Consider the following 21900-nt stretch of genomic DNA (forward strand, 5'->3'; position numbering starts at 1 on the left):
ATAAGCAACATGAGCCCTGCGTTAATGGTCTGTTGCAGTTGCTTTGTTTCCATTTTAGTAAAATACCTCAAATTGCCAGAGTAATTTTGTCTGTTGTGTATTTATACACTGAATTGCTGAAAGAATTGACATATCCTCTGCAGCCAACAATCAGTGATGTATCTATAATTTTATAGGAGATAAATTCCAGGGTTTGGCGTTGATTTTTTTGTCAGTGTGATTAGAAAAGAAAGTGATCTAAAACTAGCAGGGGTGTGCTTTCCTCCTCTGAAAAGACTTTCCCAGTTTGAGCCGAGATGCTCATGAGATCGTGGGCAGCAGCAGCAGCAGCAGCAGGGGCTGGTGCTGACCCTGAAATCCTCACTCAACATCTTTTTAGCTTCACCGTCTCCCCTGAATTTTCCTTTTCCTCCTTTGTTTGGTGGGGTATTCACATCCTGGCCCCGATGTCAGCGCTGTCACAGCCCCAGACTGGCAGCCTGGTTCGAAATACCTTTAGGTACCAAAAGGGCTCTGTAGGAATTTGCCTGCACTCATTTCAGTGCAGGATCAAAGCCTGAGATGGTAAAGAAAAGGGCTGCATTAAAAAGACCCAACATAGCTGTTTTTAATGATAATTATCCACACAATCATAAATATATGCACACATGCGTGCGCGTACACACAAATAGAGACTCATTAAACAGTCTCTTTTTGCAGACCACAGGATTTGGGGGTTTGTTTTCTTATTATCTTGAAGATGTTTCTGTTTTTGTTGTTTTTTAAGGGTTTTGTGGTTTTGGTTTTTTATTGTATTTTTTCTTTGTGTTATAAAATATAAAGTAGCCTGAACGTGGCTTGTGAAAAATTGTCCCAATATCTTTGCACTGGGTGTTACGTTGCATTTCTCAGAGGAAGAAAAATAAGACTGAGAACACAGTGAGTTCTGAGGGTCTGATTCTGCTCTTATTGCAGCTAATAGCAAAATGCCCATAAACTGTCTCAGCACTCAGGGAATTTTTATTTATTTATTTAGACTTCTCACATATCTTTAAATGATAATTTGTCAGACAAAACAGAAAAAGTGACTATGAGCAGTGACAGAGACTTAGTCTATGTTTCTTTTCAAACCTTAAAGAATCCTGAATAACCTCCGTTTTGTTAAAGGCTATTTAAACTATTAAAAAAATGTGAAAATATCTGCTGTGAAATCTCACTGAATCGAAGCTTGCATTTAAATACTGTAGATTGGATTGCTTCTAAAATATGTATTCAGAACTTTTTTTTTTTTTTTGGCCCCTTGAGATCAAGCAATTATGTGGAATTAGAAAAATCATATTATTCACTTACTTATTAGTAGTCTAAGCACAAACTGTATTGTCAGTTTTCTGCCTTTGGCTTTCTGTGCCCTTAATGTTCACACAAGTATCGTAGCCAGAATTATCGGCAGCTAGAGCCAAAATTGCTTTAAAAAGGCATGAGAACTGGTAATGACACATTGTTAGCAGTTAACAGGTGGTCGTTTCATTGTCCAGTTTGACTGCAGAGCACAAAGATATGTGCAATATCTGCAAGTGTGTTTATAAAGTTCTTGCAAAGTTTAACGATTTTATAATTTTATAGTGCTTTTACGTGATTGACTATTGCCAGTGCCAAATCCAAACAAAGGGGATTTTTTAATGATGCCTTAGAACTCCTCCAGTTTAACAAAGAAGATGAGCAACTGATGTGTTAGCAGCCCACTCCCTCCCGTTCTGATAACCTTTAATGAAATATTCAGACAGCTCAGATTCGTTTGTATTTACCTTATCTATATTGTAGGGGTTGCAAAAAATATCCAGTTTTAGACTTCATACTCCTGCATCATCGTTTTTTGTCGGGTTTTTTTAGCAGTACAAGCATATAAAAGACAGGTACAGTCTAACCAAAGCATTTCAGTAATTTGCTCTTTAATTTAAAACTGGGGAGACTGTCCCTAGGGACTTAGTAGCAGGAATTTGGTTTTTATGTCTAATCCTAATTGCTTCTGCTTGCACTACAAGGACAAATGGTAATTCTCTGTTATGCTTTTTGAGCTGTAGACACTGATTTCATTGAAAATTGGGCTCAAACTGCCAGGCTCAATTTCCAAAGTTCAGAGAGTGGCTGTTCTCTTGGTCACGCAGCTTTTCAGTGGCTTCTCATCCAGTTTGGTTTCAACTCATGTTCTAATTGAAGTTTTCTTGAGCTAAGAAGAAACCAAGAATGGCCCTGGGGACTGTTACCAAAATATGTAAAACTGTGATCTTGTTCTCAAATACATGGGAAGAGATGACTTTTTATTTTATGATGTCAGCAATTTCACTGATACAGTTTCTGCAGCTGATGCTGGTCAGAAATAACACATTTTTCACCTCAGTAGCCTCCTCCATCAGAAGAAGGGCGCATTTCGAGTGAGAAAATTGCCTTGCAACATTGCCTCTTTTAATGCAAAGAAGTTTTGTTCTAAACAGATAATTTAAAAAATTAGTATCAAACTTCATATTTTCCAAGTAATTTAGTTATCATTCAGACCGTAGGGGTATTTTGCTTTTTTTCCCATAAGGTGGCCAAAAACCCTCTCCTAAGTTACTACTAGTTATAACTGGATCCACTGGTAGGTGGTCTGCCTAATTTTATATCCCGTGGAACCAGGGTTACTCTGCAAGCAGATGTTTTTGTGGTGTATGGGAGGTAGGGAAAGAATCTGGGATGAAGGGAAAGGGTCTGTGCATCACAAGGTTCCCAGGAATCATTCTTCTCTCCAAAAGCCAAGGGGCCTTACTGTGTGTGCACCACAGGAGCTGTCAGGACAGCTGCGCTTTGGGCAGTGGAACCGAGTGGATGCTCAGCCTTTCTCTTCCTGCCCATGCACCCATCTTGTGGTTTGCATCCTCTGGGCCGTTTGTGTCCATCATCTGGGAATTCTGTCCCTCAGGAGTGACCCCTTGTGGAGCAGCCTGGGCTGGAGTCGCTATTGATTGTCGGAGGGGATCAATTCCCCTTCTGCTCCCCCTCTCTGGGATGGAGACAAACAGCTCTGCAGTAGGAAGAGTGCCCTTTGGCTACCATATCAATCTGAGGGCTGCTCTTGTCAAAATGCACAATCACAAGCTTGATAATGCAATCCATTCCCAAAGCACTATATTTCCAACCTGTTCTCCATCATTTCCTTATGGCGTCACATTTACTCAGTTCATCACATTCTTATTAATATTTTAGGTTTCCTTGAAAGTGATGGAATTCTATTTTTATTACAAAAGCAACAAGAATAAATACTAATTGTTGTCAGTTATTTCCTTATGTAGTGGGAACACTAATCTGTTCCTCAGCTTTAGATTGCCAAAGCAAAATAATGAAATATTTTAGACATTTAAAAAAATCTGTGATATTAGATAAATGCAATTTGATCTCCTTGTTTGCCACATAAAAGCTGGAACTGCCTGAATTGATAAGATTGAATTGCATTATTTTTATTGTTTCTACTTGCATTTTTTTTTCCTTATCTTCAAGAGCACTTTACTCGAAACCCAGTGTTTAGTTGTGCAGCCTGGAAAATCTCCATGTTTGAATTTTCGCTGGAGGTGCCACAACTCCAGCATAAAGAATTTTAGAAAAAAATGTATATGTGTGAAAAGGAACATCTTGGTGAGCTGTGACAGCACTATCACTATTCATGGTCATTTTAGTGTCTCAATAAGAGTAGTCAGGGAGCCCAGGCGTCATTGTGCCAGACACAATGTGGCACCAAAGTAGGACAATTCCAGTTCTCAGTCCGAATAAGGACAAGTTGCAACAGGTGGGAAAAAGCGGACAAAGGCAGGGGGTGGAAGGAAAAGTTGACAGCAAAGCCGACATGTCATGCATGTTAAACAGCAGGCTTGGGATTCTTTTCTGCTCCCTGTAAGGATCAGGGTCTGAGCCTCAGAACCTTGGCCAACATCCAACTCAAATAATGATATTTTCCTTACCTAAATTCCTCTCAGACTTTCAGCAGGGACCGATGAGTCTTTTAGTCCCAAAGGGTGTTGCTTTTGCCCTGGGGATGCCACAGCATTTGCACACTTCCCTAGGGAATGACCTCGTGGCAGTGTCTGGGAATACACCTCCTAGGATCTTTTAAATCAAGGAAAAAAAAAAATAACCTCTGGATCATAATTTTTGTTTGCCTTCATAGCTATTTGCTACAAAGTCATCTGGGCATTGAAGTTTGCTTTAGTTTCTTAAAAGACAGTTAAATTCGGGAGCTTATAGTCCTTAGGATTGAAACATGGACTGTGTGCTTTAAATTTGCCCAAAATTGCTCTTCTTGTTACATTCACTTTTCTTCAGAAAGCTGAATTTTGCTACTTGAGCATGGTATGTATTTATCCCTAATTACTAAAGCATCCTGAATCCTTTCTGGAGGCAGCTTGCTAGATAACTAAGTCTGTACAGTGAGTGTGAGGGGAAAAAACAGCAGCAGAAACCCATTTTGGTCATTTAATGGACATGGTGGAAGACATGGAGAATTTGGTGGAGCTTGAAAACTTCTGGCTCCATGTGCTAATTGGTCCTTCCCTGTCTAAAGCTTCTTCCAAGGACTTGTTCGAGGGCTTAAAGTTTGTCCCTGCACAGGACAGTTTCTGGAAATTTCTATGGCAAAGACCTCCTGTCTGAGGCTGTTGTTTCTCTGAGGAGGGAAAGGATGGGCACCAGGACACAAACACACAGATTTCCATGGTTTTGGCTGTGTAATAACAGAGGAGGAAAAAAAAAAAAAAGCCAGCCAGAAATTTATTTCTTGGAAACATTGTTTAGATGTCCTAGAAAAAGGCAGCGTAATTGCAGGAGGTGCTGAGAGGAGCCTGTGGGAGTTTTCTGTCTTCCTCTCTAACACGTGAAGGGGATGGAAGGCTGGGAGAGCACATCTTGGGATGTAGAGAGAAGTTTGACTGGCTCAGCCAAAATAATCAAGGACTGGGTTTGTGGTAGATTATTCAGTCCTTCATCCACACAGGGTCACCTCTTTGAAAGGAGGAATAATTAAGAGATTGCCCAGGGCACTGGTGGAGTCACCATCCCTGGAAGTGATCCAAAAAGCTGTAGACGTGGCCCCTGAGGACATGGTTTGGTGGTGAACATGATGGTGGCACTGGTTGACAGTTGGACTCGATGATCTTAGAGGTCTTTTCCAACCTTCATGATTCTAATTAGAGCCACAGAAGTTGGCAATCACTCCATTTCTTTGTTAGTTCTGATGAGGTCTGAATTCTTTCCCCTTCCCGGCCCATTTATTTCAGTGAGATGTGAAGTTCAAAGCCAAATGATGCTATTTAGGGACTATTATTATATTACAATGTTAGCGTTATGTATAGGTCAGTTTTATTACTTTTAATAAAGCCAAGAAACATAAAGCAATAATGTATATTAGTGCAGCATTACCAATGGCAACAATTAAAACAGAAAGCAAAGTGAGAACTAGCTGCAAATATGCAGTTTCCTTCTGCAATATTAATTTTGTCACTCTGCATCTTGCATGTTTGTGGCATTTATTTTTATTGCATCAACAGGAATGCACTCAGCTTCAGGGACTAAAAAAAAGCAGGAAAAGAAAATGCAACATGCTAGGTTTGCAGAGTGCAATCACTCATCTGGACTACAGGGACTAAACTTTTTTTACATACTTGTACTCCTATGTTTCTCTGCCACATTAAATATAGGTATGGTCTCTTCTTAAAGCTTAGGGAAATACTGATTCAGCAACAAAGAAGTAATAATATTGGCATGTGGGAAACAAAACATGCCAAATTGAGAAACAAATTGTGTCACTTCTACTGATAACAGAAGATTATGTTGCACTCGAAATCACAACTGGCTGTGACTAGTCCTTAAAAAAATTACATTTTTTCCTGAATTTGAATATCCTGTTTCCATCAATTATAATATAATGTTTCCTTAATTCTTTGTTTTATTTCTATTTCACTCTCCAAAATCCTTCCAGAGTTTACTATTTGGGTTGAAAAAGCATATTTTTAAATTGGGCATATCCAACTTCCATATAAACATTTGGCAGGGAAACCCATGCATGTTCACTTAATTCATTTTTATTGAAACAAGTCCAAATTTTTAGCCAGGAAAAAGTTAGATATTAATCATATCTGAGCAGGATCATTAAATTTTCCTTTACCTACCAGAACAGCAGGGTCATTATAGAACCATGAGAAGTTAGCTCACTTATTAATCTTTACAATTACATAAAAGTGATCATTTTTATAGTACTTAAGAGTAGCTCTAACCCATTATGTGAAGAGTATGGGGGAATATTACAATATAATATAATGTATTATTATAGATGTGACCTGTGACTCATTGGTCTGCTCACTGACACACAACTCCCTGGAAAAGTTATCTGTTTGAGCTTGGATAATCTTTAATTGTTTCACACTCCTCATGCTCATTTATGGGGCATGCTAGTAAATAGAGAGCTAGTCACTGAGTTATTAATTACCTCATTATTACTTAATTATCACCATTGCATACTTCATTTTTATGGGGAATTATATCATAAAAGAAGGTATTTTATGCTGCCCACCACAGTTAAGTATGAATGACAGGGATAGCTAATGTAGGATTGAGTTAGTTAAAGAAAATCAATCAGAAATCCTCACTATAGATTACTATCCAGTTTCTTCTGCCTTTTCCAGCTAACGCTTCTCATCCTTGACTTTGAAACCCAACAGTTTAAACTCGGTTCTTGTTTCAGTGGACTAATCCCCTTTCATAAATCATGTTCAAGTGCTGAAATAATTTGCACATCATTTAAAGAGTATTTGCTTTGAAACATTCACCTCAAGCCCTTTTGTATATCCTTTCTCTCTAAAGATTTGTAGTATTTGTTTTGTTCTCTGAGGTATAAAAGACCTGGGTAAACTTTATTCCTGTTGTTTCAAGATTAGTGAAATAAAATGCATATTTATTCAACTGGGACTGAAAGGAGCTTTAGTAAAGACGATCATACATACGACCCAGGGGAATGTTATAATACAAAATGTCTGTCTTAAAATCTCTTTAGGTTTGTTCAAAACACTGTTGAAGGACTTAAGTTTAAAGAAAGAAAAGGAAAAGGTTACAAATCCATATTTCTTTGTTCCAAAGAAGAGAAAGACACCACGTATTTTTTCTTAACAAAATAAACTCCTACATGTGCACTCTAGATGGATTTGATATGGAGGCAAGTAGAGACTGGATATCATGATTGCTTTAAGTCTTTTCTGACTGAACAACAGATACTGACACAGTCCTTAAGACAACCACATTTTGGAAAAAATTGGAGGGCTTTTTTTTTGCAGACTTGCTTCAGAAAAAGCAATCATGAACAATTCATGACATTTCGGGCATTATTGGAGCCAAGTAGCTGGGCTTTTTTCCATGCACAAAAAGTGAGGTAGACTCCTGAAATGAAAAATGTACTCTGACTCCGCCACTTCCAAGCCTAGCTACCCAACATGTTTTCCACTGCTTTGGTGCAGTCTCTTAGCTCCATAACAAGTAAAACTTCTTTTACATTAAGTAGGAAAACTAAGGCTTGACATAGATTGTAGAAGACTCCACAATTTTTATATTTATAATATATTATATATATATATATTATATACTATACATAATATATGTATTATATATAATATATTATATATATATATATATATATATATATAATATTTATAGTTGAAAGCAGCCCACTATGCAGACAGCTACCTCTGCTCGACCTTCCATCACCACGTGTCAGTAGATCTCCAGTTTTTGCATCTCCATACTTTGCCCCCACAGGGAAGGAATAGAGGCTGACAACAGATAACACCTAAATAGATGGAGGCGTTCTCACTGCAACAGGGAATATTTTAGACTGCAGTCTTTGGAGAGAGGTCAGACCTAGAGCAAGTGAGCAGGACTTGCTGAACTTTGTTATTCAGAAAGAGCCAGTCCAGTCCCTTACTCCTGTAAGCATAATTTTGAACCTTTCATGGTATTTATTGAAATAAGTGCCCCTATTGGAAGGTTGTAGCCAGAAAAATGATTCCTAGACTGTACTGTACCCTGAAGTTTCACTATTATTTCTAACTAATCTAGATGCAATCCTCATGGTATTTTAGGAGGAAAGTGACAGAAATAAGGAGGTTTTTAGGTTATAAAAGTCTAAATTAAGCTCAGTTAGAAAGACTGTACGTCAGGCTCTAGACAGGAATACCTACTTTCCAGACTCACCTTTTTCCCTGTGGTGAAATTACTTATATATTTGGACCTTCTAACTAGAAGGATCTATTTAACTTAAACTGTGACAGCCGGTCCCAAGTATTTAAACACCAGCTTAATGGTAATGTCTCCTGGACAGGGCATATTTATGGAATTAAAAAGGAATGTGATTTGTAGGATCTCCTCTTTGCTCCACCAGCTGCCTGCTGACGAGCCGGGAAAAGAGACCCTGACTCTGAAAGCCAAAGGGCAGAACATCACTGAAGGGTTAAACTCTGTATTGTTTCTCAATTAAGTAAAAGGTTCCAACTAGCTGGCTTTAAATATTGATGCTGAAGAGAGAGCTATGACATATGAGCAGCTCCCCTCACCGCCGAGGATATTTGGCTCCATTTAATTAATTCCATTGGCCATTGTCTTAAGTGCGCCCAGGATTCACCCAAGAGGAATTCACTTGCGTTGCTGTTATTGAAAAGTGTAACACAGCATTATCTGCCTCAGACAGACTTTTTGTAGCATTGAATCAATTCCCCAGTTCTTGAAAACATCTACCTCATTTGATTCCTTTCATAATTAATGAAATTCGGCAGTAATGCTTTTGCCCCTCAGCTCAGGCTGGAAAAAAAATGTTCCAAAACTTCAGTTTTCAAGCTGAAAGCACTCTAATTTTCAGTCTAAATGGACTTGTGGTACAATTGTGCTCTTGTGGCAACATTTAGCCTGCTCTTCATTTTCAGCAGTTCTGCCTCAGGTGTACCACCCCCTGCTTGGGCTGATAACTAGACCAACCAAGATTTTGTGGTCTTTCCTACAATAGGCTGCTGGTTTTCTCTTTCTTTCTTTCTTTCTTTCTTTCTTTCTTTCTTTCTTTCTTTCTTTCTTTCTTTCTTTCTTTCTTTCTTTCTTTCTTTCTTATAATCTCAACTCTTTTCTGAATCTTTTCCTTTCAGTTAGTGTTTCTTGCACAGATATTCAAGGTTAGGTCTTCCCACAGACTTGGAAAGTAGAATTCGGTCTTCCATGCGGAAATGGCTCACCTGATACAGTATGGGGATGTATTCATCTCTTTCATTGCCACTTTTTTTAGACATTAAAAGTAAACAACCAGGATACAGAGACTCTGCTGTCCTTTAATCTCTTGCATCCAAAGCATTCATTGGGAAAACTAAAGAGTAAACCTGCCTTAAGCCTTTTTATAGCATATAAAATATGTTCCTACATGTGATAACAGTTTCTGTAATTAATTTTAAGGTATTCAATTTAAACAAAGAAGTAACATTCTTATAAAACTGAACAACTCTTTGCAAATGGTCCGTTCAAAATAAATGAAACTAAAACAATTAAAAATATCCCAGTGCTAATGTATTTGATTAAAAGCCCTTTGGAGGTGAGAAAGGATTATCACACAATTACCCTGAAATTCATGAAGTCATTTTTTACAGAACGCAGAAATAATTTTAAAAGCACACAGGTACGAAGCCCTACTAGAGAAAGCTTTGGAGTTAATGTATTTTTCAATCACATGGTGATAGTACATTTCATAGTCACTTTTGCTGAGGCAGGTTAGTCTTCAGTCCAAGGACTCAGGGCCCAGGGGAAGGTGGCCAGATGTGGGCAGGGCAGAACAGGAGGGCAGCCAGATGCATGTTGGATCATTTGCCATTTAGCAGACTTTGGGGCACAAACTCATAAACCAGGAAAGACAGCTTTTATCTTGGTGGGTATCTATACTGACAGGCTTCATTCAAGGTGCAGGAACTCATGGTTTCATTCATATCACTTCATGCTCTCTCTTGGACAGACTGGTTGTGACCTACACACAAAATACCTTTTTTTCTATTTTTCTCAGGAGTCATGTGGCTCCTGAGCAGCACAGGTTTTTCCCTTGAGAAGTGATACTGGAAGAACCAGAAAGGTGACCAAAAATTAGAGCAGTGCAGATGATGACCTCAAGATCACTATTTGACTGTCCTCTATCCAAGCCATAGACACATTCATTTAAACCCAACTCTTCATCTCATTTCTGTGGTTTCCTAGAAGTTCAGAAGTTCCTGCAAATACAGTCTTTGTATATATATATTTGTATGAAAACACATGTAATAACCTCTTTCCTCTCTATTTAAAGATGATTATTTTAGGGTGTTATAATGCTCCTACCTTCCTCTCTTCTTTTGAAAGTATTTCACTTGATGTGTTTGAGTGAAAATCAAAAGATAGCACTATAAATTAATGAATAAGTAATGAAAACACTGTAATACCTGGATTACAGATACAGCGTTATCTGAAGATCACTCAATATGATGGATCAAGGGTAGAACTGATATTAAGGCACAATTACAAGCAGTGGCGTACTTGATTTATTGTTTTAACTTTGCTCTTAATGCAAGACACACAGTCATTTCTGAACTGGTATTTGATGTTTGGTTTAAAATATCTCTTTTGTCATCTGATGGTTTGAATTTGGGGTTCAACTGTGAGAAAAGCAAAATTTTTCTGTTATTTTCACAGGTAGCTGGAGGGATGGAGACAGAAGAGAAGGTGAAGGAGAGGCTTTAGAAAAGAGGATAATTGAAACATGGTGGCATGGGGAAAGGGAAAGAAAATGAAAGGATCCTAAACCACTGTTGTTTGCTGCATCATTTGTCTGAATTTGGTTTCTTTTGGGGTGCTGTAGCAGACATTACCTGCTGAGTGAAGAACAGTGCCAGGGAAGGCAGAGCAGCAGTCTCATCTTTTCTGATAGAGTTTTTTAGAAATTGTTCTTATTTGGAGAATGTGAGAATGGAGAGGGTCCATTAGAATTATAGTTTCTGTTATCAACAACCCACGAGGAGAATGCTGCTTGAAAGCAAGCTGTTTAACTGGTGAATCGTAACCCAGAAAACTAGGTTAGCAGAATTCACCTTTTCCAAACACTTGTTTATTTGGAATTCATTTGTAGCTGTCCCTGCTCAAGTTACAGGTCATTCACAGTAATAAAACTTTCTAATTCTGTGACAGAATATTCATAATGTCTTTAAAATACTCAGCTGGATAATGGTCCCCAGGATCTGGACAGCAAGACTTCAAAAGGCAGAGTCCTCTGATCTCCAGTTTCCTTATTCTCTCTAAGCTTGGAAGGTTTCAGCTATCAAGTTTTATTGGTTGATAGTCTAATTGCATTTGTATTATCTTTCCCCTTAATATTATTTTCTTTTCCTTGTGTTGGATTTCATCCAAATATTACTGTGACCATGAAGCAGTTTTCTGAAATGTTTTGCTTTCACTTTGATGCTTAACTGCTTTACACGTGAGCACTGCAATAAGGTGCAGGTTTCTGATAATAGTTTTCCTTCTGTGAGGAAAAGTTTCCACAATCTCTTGTACTTTGCTTATATTTGATAGAGCCCTTAAGTTCGAGGCTTTTCATGGACAAGATAAGGTTTGGTTAAACATCTGAACTTTTGAATGTTTATCTGAACTAGATTTGACCCCTAAATTTGTCCATCATTAGTTATTTTGCTTTTCTTTTTCGAGACTAAATTATGCTATTAAATATGTTCTAAAGTAGGTTAAGCCCCTGTGCAGTTTGTCAGCTGGAACATTAATTTTAAAGCTAAAACAGTCTTCTATTGGCTTTTTTAACATTCTGTCTGAATTTTGACCATGACTGGTCAAACAGAGAGTCAGTGCACCCATGAAAACCCCACACGTAGCTGATTGAAGTGACTCAAAGTTGTTGCGATGACTGGCCTGATTTTATTTCAGGAAAATATCCTGATAATTAGTAACTATTTGCCTGCTCAAGCAGCTTGTTCCAGTGCAGCTGTTCTGGGGACCAGATAAAGTACTAAATGTCACCACATGCCCTGCAGGATCTCTGGAGCTGTCCCACTCAGCCCCTACACAAGGGCCAGGCAGACTTGGGGTCCCAGCCACAAAATACTCAGCTAAATAAACCAGCAGTTCCTTTCAGGGCTTTCCTTTCCCTCTTGTAATTCCCCTGTCTCAGTCCAACTGCAGGATGACCCACAGCACATCTCACAAGGCACCTTCTCCACTCACAGCCTCTATAAGGTAGCCTCACAAAAAAAGCTGTGGCCTGCTTTTGGTCCGCTTTGTGGGTTAGCTTGTTTTATGCAGATCCTAAATCACCTTTAGGGAAGCTTTTCCAGTGTCCTCACATGGAAATTACCTGAGCAAAGAGCTGTAACTGCTCAAAAGTCTGAAGATCAGTTGTGTTTCAGCAAATGGAAATGATTTCTGTATAAGAATAAAATTTAGTGGATGGTATGAGGGTGATCATCTAAGGTTTGTATTTATGTGAACATAGATATTGGAGATTCTCACCAGAATTTTCTCTTGAGGGAAGAAGTAAAAAGAATTCTGAAATCTGACGACGTGCTCCTTTTAAAAATGAGCTCATGGGTGATCTTTTGTTATTCTTACTCTAATGATATAATTGAGGTAGGGATAATTTGATAAGGTATAGTTGACAGAGTACAGCAAATGGGTTTCAGATCTCTGGCTAGATATTTTTTGATTGCTTTAAAGATAATGGGTGTGCCTTTCTCCTTCATAAACTACCACATCTACATTCACTGGAAAATACTAAACTTGCTGTTTAAAAGAGAAAAATGTGCTGGAACTTGTGGTTTGAAACAGCAAATATAGAGCTGAATGTCACTACTGTTTCTCATTGGAAATAAAGAGTTTTTGCATGTTGGTTTCATAACTTAGGCACTGTGAATTAATTCTGTCCTGTATTGTATAAGAAACACTAGAAGTTCATTGTGGGTCAAAAAATATAGGGTTATGAATATAATTGGAGACTGAGTGCAATAGGAATAGAATTAAATGTTAAAATAATTTGCTTTTAAAATTTAGAAGAACGAAACATAATTGATAAAAGTTTCAAGAAAAAGGAAATTCATTGGTAGGATATTCTTTCTGGGAAGGACCCCAAAAGACTGGATCTGAATAAGAGGCTCAACACAGTATCTAGATACATGTCAAAATTTCAATATATGAAATATTTGTATAAATCTTAACAAGGCTGATATAAATACAAGACTCCCTTATTCTTTGCAGATAATTAATTTGCTTCCAAAAGCACAAGACAGAATTACATGTAGGTTTTAAGGTAAAACTTCCACATGGCTACTAGCACCCAGCCCCACAAAAAGGTTTTCTTTTGGTGTAAATCTGCCCAGTGCTCCTATCAGAAAAAGGAACCATATCGTTTTCTTGTCCTTTTGCCTGAGGAATTTAGTGTAATTGATGACTATTAATAGTATTTGCAAAAGGTTGAAAAGGCTTTTTTCAGATTGACTCAGGAGGCAAGTTTAAAGACTTGAAAGTTATTTGGATCTATTTCACAATGGAAGAACGTAAACAAAACTCCATATTCTAAAAGCTCCTGAATGTATTATTTATTGTAAATTACTTGTTCAGCTCAATCTGGAAATAGTCTGCAGTATCTTCTTCTGTCTTCCTCAACCTCCAATTGCATGGGATTTCTTTTTTGTTTTGTGAAGTCTTCTTAAATACTATGTTATCCTATAAATGTCAGCTTCATAAGTCATTAACTCAAACATTGCAGTTCTTTTGCTCAGTAACTGTTATGTTTTATGGGTGGGATAAGACTGTGTGGCTGCAAACATGGATTCACACAGTTAGGTAAGGGCAAGGACCACTCTTCAATTCCTGTGTTGGACCATCCACTGAGTATTCTCCTGGGAATATTTTTGCAAAGAGGCTGTGTCAAGAGTCCTAACCCCTGACAAGAGGTTGGGCAGACCAGTTTCCCCTTCCCAAGTACACTGTGCTCTCTCTTCCTAGACTCTAAAGAGTCTGACTTTATGTGCTGTAGCAGATTTCATCCAAGTCCCACATGTTTTACATTAGATGAACATAAACTGGTCATACTGTATGAATAAAATGAATTCATTGATTTCTGGCATTGTGGCTTTTATATTCAAATTAACTTTGTATAACAGTGTTTCTAATATTGTGACAATACGAAAAAAAAAAAAGAAAAAAAATTGTGGAAAGAAAGGCTTGGCAAGGCCTGGGTGATCTAGTCCAGTCTCTCCTGTCACAAGGTACTGTGTGCTGTGTCCCCATACATAAATTTATTAAGCTGCATCTTAAATTCTTTTAGTTTTATTTGCCACCACGACTTCTTTAAAAGGGTGGTTAAGAACTTCATATTATGGCCAGTTTATACTCATCTATTCTCATGCCAACATTGTTCTTCAGTTAAAACAGCTTTTCTCCCTCCCTGCTGTCCTTTTCTCCTCTCCTACTCCTTTTCCCACCCCACCAGCAAATTCATAGAGAACAATCACATCTCTTCCCAGCCATTTTCTAGCTGGCCAAACATGCCAAGCTCCCAGTCTCCTTCCAAAATCTCAGCAGCCTCTTTCTCCTGGTGCTTCCCACTGCTGCTGCCTGCACCTCTTCTGCCAGGAATTTCCACCTCACGTATGAATGTCCAAAGGTTATGCACTCACAAGAGAGAATTGTTTTTTTTATTAATTAAAATTAAATATTTTGGATTTGTTGGTCAGGCGCTGGAACAGGCTGCCCAGGGCAGTGGTTGAGTCATGATTCCTGGAAATGTTCAAAAGATGTGTAGATGTGGCACTAACATGGGTTAGTGGTCGGCTTGGAAGCTCTGAGGAAACAGGAAGATTCCCTGTTTTTGTTACTCCTAATGCAACTCCTTTCCTTGTGTCAGGATGGTTTTTACAGCAGATTTCGCATTTACTCTCCACTGATTGCATGATTTCAGTCATTCTCTTTCTTATTATTACCTTCTTTAGATGTTTGAGAAGATTTTCAACCCCAAAACATGTGTTTTCATGTTCTCTCTGAGCTAGCTCTTGAAGGATCAGGGGTGAGACTACAACCTGATTCACTGGTGTAATAGCCCACCCAATTTCTGTGGTCTCAGCTTTAAGAAAGTTAATTAGTTTGTGGTCTGCTTGGTCATATTTTGAGGTGAACCCTGACAAATCAATCTCTTTTTGTGAAGTTACTGCGACGAAGAGTTGGGCTTGATGGTCTTAGCGGTCCTTTCCAACCTCAATGACTCTGAGATTCCATAATTCCAATCCTGCTCTAATCATGCTGTGGACAGTTCTAGTTCCAATTCAGTTAGAAGCTTCAGTTTCCAGTCTCAAAGTCACCAGGTTTTCACCTGATACCCCAAATTCTTGTCTCAGCTGATGATGCTTCCAGCCTTGAGTCAACAAGTAATTTTTTGAATGCTTCTACTTTTCCTGTTGAAGTCTTTAATGGAAACACACGACCAGTTCCAAGAATATTTCAGGACTTCCACTGGTACCTTCCCTGCAATACAGTAGTTCTCCTTTCAACAAAGCTCATTTTAATACCTTATTTAGTCACTTCACAGTTATTGTTTTAGTTCTCTACATCTTCTCTAGTTTAACTAATCATTTCCTATTTGGCATCATAACAAATGCACAACTGAAATCCGGATAGATTTGGCCCATTACATTTTCATTTTCTAAAAAACATTATTTATTTTATTAAAGAAAGATATCTGGTATGATCTGTGTTTATAAATCCAATATATAGTCAGAAATATTGCTTGCATTTCTAAACATTAACAGTACAAATACCACTAAGAAAAGCTGTGTGGGTAGTGACATTTTTATTTTACAATGTAAATGTGTAGTGATGTTTAACACGCTATTAATTTATTTCCATTTATTATTAGAGGGGGAAAGGTTGGGGTTTTTTTTTAATTTTATATGCATAAGACCATGATGCAAAATATGAATTATACAGTCATTTTATTGAATCTTTACTGCTAATGCACGCAAATTTCACAAAGTGTAATGACACTACTGAGCACTTAAGTTGTTAGGCTGTCATATTACAGAAAAATTATTTGTGCTATATAATCACTGTTTTCTTTTTCCTATTGTTTATTTCTGAGCTTACTTCATAAACATCTGTAAATGTAGATAAACTTGCTGTGGCAAATATCTATTATTGCACCATAAACCAGAATTACATCAAGTCCTTTGGTACCAAATCAAACAAAATCTTCTGAGCCTCTCCTGGAAGGTGATACCCATTCTGATGCTGCACATTTTGAGTCTATGCTCGGTAGTTATAAAATCTGTAATTTTGTAGCTTATAAGAATAATAATCAGAGGCAATGCCCAATTCCTTAATTTTTTCCCTCAGTCATTTTTCTAGTGCCTTTAAGATGACTGTGTACCTGCCTCTCATTGTATTCCTTTACCAAAAAAAAAATTAGTAATTATAATGTGTATAATTCAGAAAGATGCCCAGGGATTTCACTAAGGGATAAAATGACTGGCAAAAGTCCTTAACTCAATAAAGAAGGTGAGGTGAATTCTTTATCCTTAGTGAGCAGATTTTATCGGCTCCATCCCAGACCATCACAAAGAAAAGGAAGGAAGAAGGACTTGGTTTTGTCACTTTCAAAACTCTGGTGCTGGTTGAAAACCTGTCTGTTTTTACAGGCAATGATGCATGCTGCCCCTTCCTTAAAGGACTAACAGTATTTTAACATCTGCTGCAGGCCAAAAAAATTTGATGAAGTGTTGCATTCTGGATTCCAGTGGTATCCAATAAAATGTGAAGTTATGAATCAATATATACCAAATTACAGTGTCTTTTAGAATGTAGGCATGATCATACACCTCTGCACATTAAATAGGCTTCTTCAGAAATATAAGACACTCAGCAATTAAGTATTCCCATTACTTGAAATTAATTAAATAGTTAATTTATAGTTTCTAATTAATATTTTTGGACATATGGGGTAGCACTACTGTTAGACTGGCACTTACTTTCTCCAAAGTCATAGGGACTTATTCCTTTCTCCCTCTTTTGCCATCTCAGCTTTGTTTCAGTCCTGCAAGGTATTGTTGAGGACTCTGGTTATGAGTCTGCAAAGGACATTAGAAAATTATTACTTTAAGACATCAGAGATGAGAGTTAAATACATAAGTCAAACGTATTTTAAGAAAGTTGCAGCTAGAATTTTGGTCAGTGTTTTCTGTATTTTGGATGGTCAAGCCTGTCATTTTCAGTATTCTTTGGGAAATAATTACCTAAACTCCATTTATGGGTGTTATCATTATACTACAACTCATCTCTTTCTAAGAACTTCACAAAATTTTAACGTCTTTGAACAGTATTAAAAAAAATATGCATGGTCCAGATTAATTGTTTCTTTTTCCTGGAGATCAAAGCTAATGGAAGAGAAGGTAGGTATGTAAAGATATTTGAATCTCTTAACGCCTTATCCATTCCCTCTGCTGCTCTTCATTCTGCTCTTTCCATCCAAATGAATTACATACCGTAATTTTGGGTGTTGTAATAAACAGATAGGCATCATAATAATGTATTTCAGTTAGGAAGAGGTACTTGAAAGAAATTGGGTTTGCAATACACATGATGTGAGACAATCAATAGTGCTTTAGTCTGACAAGCATTGTCAATATCCATTGTCACAGTTCAGAAAGTCATTAATGGATAGTTCTTCAAAAACCAATGCTTTCAACACGTTGGAAGTGTTCAGATACACTGTACCTGGCAGGAATTAATCATAGGTAAACCCCTGAGATTATGTACAAATGCAGAGTAAATTAAGAGTGAAATAGAAGTCATTGGAAGGAATTTGAGATCATGTTACCGGGAGTTACAAAGTCTTGCCAATAAAATAGGGAGTTTAGGACACATTAAAAAATTTTACACTCTGAATCATCCAGGCTTTGCTCAAAACATCACACTCAGGAAAAACATTCTGCTAGGAATACATTGTCAAGGTGCATGATTAAATTTACAGGAAGTAATCTCATAAACATTTTTTATCCTGGCCCTAAGGAGTTCAGAGCCTTGCATACCTCTGTGAGTGGCTGCCAGGCCAGAATTTTGGAGAAAGGCTTTTGTAGCTTCATCCTGCAATTTGTTGGCCATGATTTATTCGGATTAAACTTTAGTAAATTTATTCTCATTGCATCATGGATACAATCCAGGGCGTTGAATGCTAAAAAGTAATTATTAATCTGTAAATCTCAAAACTTTGATTCCTGTAGAACTGTGTCACTAGGAGGAATTGCATTAATTCTTGCCTTCCACGCTTCTGTTATTTATTGAGCCTAGATTTGAGTAAGGGTTCAGGTGATTTATATAAGCCAGAAAAGGACAGGTCAGTTTTTGATCAGTGTTGTTTGGGGTTTTTTTCTGAGCATTTAACCTGTACTTATCCCCTCTAATTCAGCCAATGTTATTACAGTGCTATCCAACGATAAGGGCCAAAGATGTGTTCTTTCTTTTAGTCCTAAAAATGTGTTCATACTGTTTTATTTTCATACCCAATCTGAATGGAACTCCCGTATTGTGATTAGATGGTTTGACTTCATTTACTTATGAGACCTGAGGAAAAGTTCTTGCCATTATTTCACTCATCCTTTCACACCTTTCCAACCTGTGGAATAATGGAGGTTTAAGTGTCAAAAAATAATCAGAAATGCTTTTCTAGATCTAAGAGCTCAACTCACTACCAGCCAAATATGAAAATCAGACAATATTCAGGTTACATTTTTGCTGATGAAGTGTCCTTGCATGCACTTGCACTAGCAGAAAAAGGTATTATTATTTTATTCTTCAGTCCTTAAGAGTCTTAGTTTTGTGCCTGTATGGAACTGTCTTCTCCATTTTTATGTTGTTTGATATTTGACAGCTCTCTTTCATGTAGGATACTTCTGGCTAAATCCAGAACCTGAAATTTAAAAAGGAAGATGTTAAAAAAAATTATTTATTGTGCTTTTTTGAGATTTATACCTATTTTTTTGATGTTTGGTCTTCTTTACATTTCAAAATATAATGGCAAAGCCATTTTAATATGGGGATATCATGAAAAGAATTGTTTGGCAAGAGAAGGAATATTTCTAAGTGAGATCCCAACATGAATATTTCTGCCTAAGCTTGGTTTTGGAACATGCAATCTAAACCCTTAAATTTCTGTGAAGCTTGGAGTTTTTTTCTGGTGACTCACATGTATTTAATAGAATAAAATGAGAAATTCATCAACTGTTGTTTTGAACTCTGTGCTGTACAGCAAAATGTGGTACGTGCAAAGATATCCAGGACAATAATTATTCCTACCTCTAGATGTAGTTTTAACACCATAATTGCTGTTTCAGGTATAAAACTCCCAGCTGGGTTAATTGTCTTTCTAAAGAGAGGAATCTTCACCCTGCTGTCCTACCCATCACAAGATGACCATGTGTTCACTTGGAGCACCTTAACTAGGCTGGTGTAGACTCAAAGTGGGCATAAAAAACTTCTGAGCCCCCAGACTGGGAAAAGTGGCAGGCAAATTATTAATTTGAAGTATATTTTCACTCCTGCATCATTTACATCACTTAGGAAAGCTTCAGGATAAAGCCAACCTAGTTGTGAATTGCTGTGGACAAAAGTGACACTGAGCAACAAAAGAGACCCCAAACTAAATACAATTCACTTCACTGTTCCAAAGTACCACTGAGATGCAGAATTAGAAACATCCATTTGTTGTTCTTTTTATAGTACAGCCAAATGACTTGGAATTTTAGCTTGTCCCTGCCAAGGATTGCTCAATTTTGAACAAAAAGTCCTCAGCTATAATGTTAAAAAAGCACCAACCATCAATTGAATACTAATCTTTATGTTCTATGATACATCACTCCAGGAATGCTACCATTTAAAAAAAATGTGAATTTTAGTTTTCATAAGTGATGGATTATTGTACCAAGCCATGCATTTTCCAGTAAAGTGTCCTTTTATTTGTCCTGTGCGATTACTAGTTTGTGGAAGTATGTGTGGGGTCATTTTAGTGCTGTGGGAAAATGGAACACTCTTCTGTTAAAATCAGTAGTGAAATCAGAAGCAAACTATGCTCTGATCATTGTAGGCATGTGTTTAAATATTGCTTTCCTTAATTGGCTATGTTCTATTTACTTAAAATGAACAATTTGGCAAGTTTTTCTCCCTTGACAACAGCAAAGCGTAAACCATTTTATAAGTTTGGCTGTTAAAATCAGATTTGTAATGTAAACCACAATATTCCAGGGTTGTTGCTGTTGCTTAACCAGTTATTTTAGCTTGCCATTGTTTTATAATTGTGCACCTTTAAATGCTCTGGTTCTGTTTAAAACTAATTCAAAATGCCTTGGTGAAAAAAAGAAAAAGACTGATAATAATGATCATACTTTTAATTTTGCTCTTTCTCTTTGCTTGGATCCTCTGTCTGAAGATTATAGGGGAGGTTCAGTCTGGATGGGGAGAGAAGGGAGTGTGTCTGTAACTGCAGCTAAATTATCTCTTCAGAAATTCTGCCAGAGGGACAAAGGACCAGGCTCCTGCCAATTCACCTTGTGGAGAATATTTCATTTTAGTGGATGGATTGATTGATTGATTGATTGATTGATTTCCAAGAGAAGAGGGAAGGCTGTTCTTTCCTTAGAAAGAAACCACCCCTCCCTGAGCTGGGTGTCTTTGCAAAGGGAGGCTGCACCACTCTGGCTATCTCACTAAACCGCTCTGAATGGGCACACTGACAGAGCTCAGGACACTGAACAAGAGTTATTCAAGGGTGGCAAGTCTCAGGTGATTTGTTAAAAAACTTTCAAAACCTGCTTGTTCAGGAAAAACTCTAGGAAAGGTCTTCCCATGGCATCTCTGCTGCTGCTGGAGCATGCTGAACTTCTTCTTACAAGCACTGCCTATTTTGATAGCCATCACAGTGCCCTGTAAGCACCTCAGCAGAGAAAAAGTTAAATTTATGCCTTTGAAACCTCCCCCAGGGGATTTTCGGCAGCTGGATTCCGTGTCTTTTTGACACAGAGCAGGAATAAATTGCGCTCAAGTTGTTTCTCAGTTTGGTAAATGCTTAAATACAATAAAATATAATCATTAGGAGGGGAATACTTTCCTTTCCATAAATTAATGCGTCTTGCACACATTTTGTGGCGTGCAGCCACGTCTTCTATAACAGCATTAAATATATATATAACTCTCAATCCATCTTGGCAAGGGGATCCAGTCCTTCACTGGTGGTGTGGCCATCTATCCTTTCCCATTGCAAGGAGTGCACAGCTAATAGTGCGTAGCACGCCCAGAGCCCAGAGCTAGGGCTGAAAAATCACCCATGTGAAACTTGTGGGATTGGTGAGCACTTCATGAGCAAACTGGTCGCAGTCCAAATACTTATGGGCAATAAATAACAGAGGTCTGTGCGTAACCGGCAGGGTGAACTCATGGTGTTTATTCAGAAAAGTATTAATCAGATGGTTTGTAGTGTCCAACCAGCCATGCTGCTGACCTACCGCATGACTGGGATCTTACCAGAGTGGCTATGGCCACTCTTTTCTCAGGGTGTCTCAGAAACCTGCTGTTAATTGAGAAATATCGTTTCACTAAAAGTTTCTCTCTTGATTTCCTTCAGTTTTCAGGCTGAACTACAGTGCCTCTGACACAAATGACAGGAACCGAGTTAAAAGCAGATTAAAGAAGTTCATCTCCCGACGACCTTCCTTGAAAACATTGCAAGAAAAGGGACTTATTAAAGGTGTGTTCAGTAATCTATTCTTCTTTTTGGTGTAAAAATTAAAAAAACACAAATGAATATTTGACTCAGTA

The 21900-nt window shown here is 37.7% G+C and overlaps 1 protein-coding gene across 3 annotated transcripts in view; it reads left to right on the top strand.

Moving 5' to 3' along the window:
* The window catches only part of ARHGAP15 (Rho GTPase activating protein 15), a 324791-nt gene that overhangs the window by 166093 nt on the left and 136798 nt on the right, over positions 1-21900 (top strand). For all 3 annotated transcript variants that reach the window (XM_066190404.1, XM_066190406.1, XM_066190405.1), the window contains one exon: positions 21707-21829. In XM_066190404.1, the coding sequence (XP_066046501.1) occupies positions 21707-21829 (123 nt within the window). The remainder of the gene's footprint in view (positions 1-21706; positions 21830-21900) is intronic.

This window comes from Chamaea fasciata, unplaced genomic scaffold (assembly GCF_029207755.1).
Source record: "Chamaea fasciata isolate MVZ Bird 193981 ecotype frontalis unplaced genomic scaffold, bChaFas1.0.hap1 SCAF_8, whole genome shotgun sequence".
Lineage (NCBI taxonomy): Eukaryota > Metazoa > Chordata > Aves > Passeriformes > Sylviidae > Chamaea > Chamaea fasciata.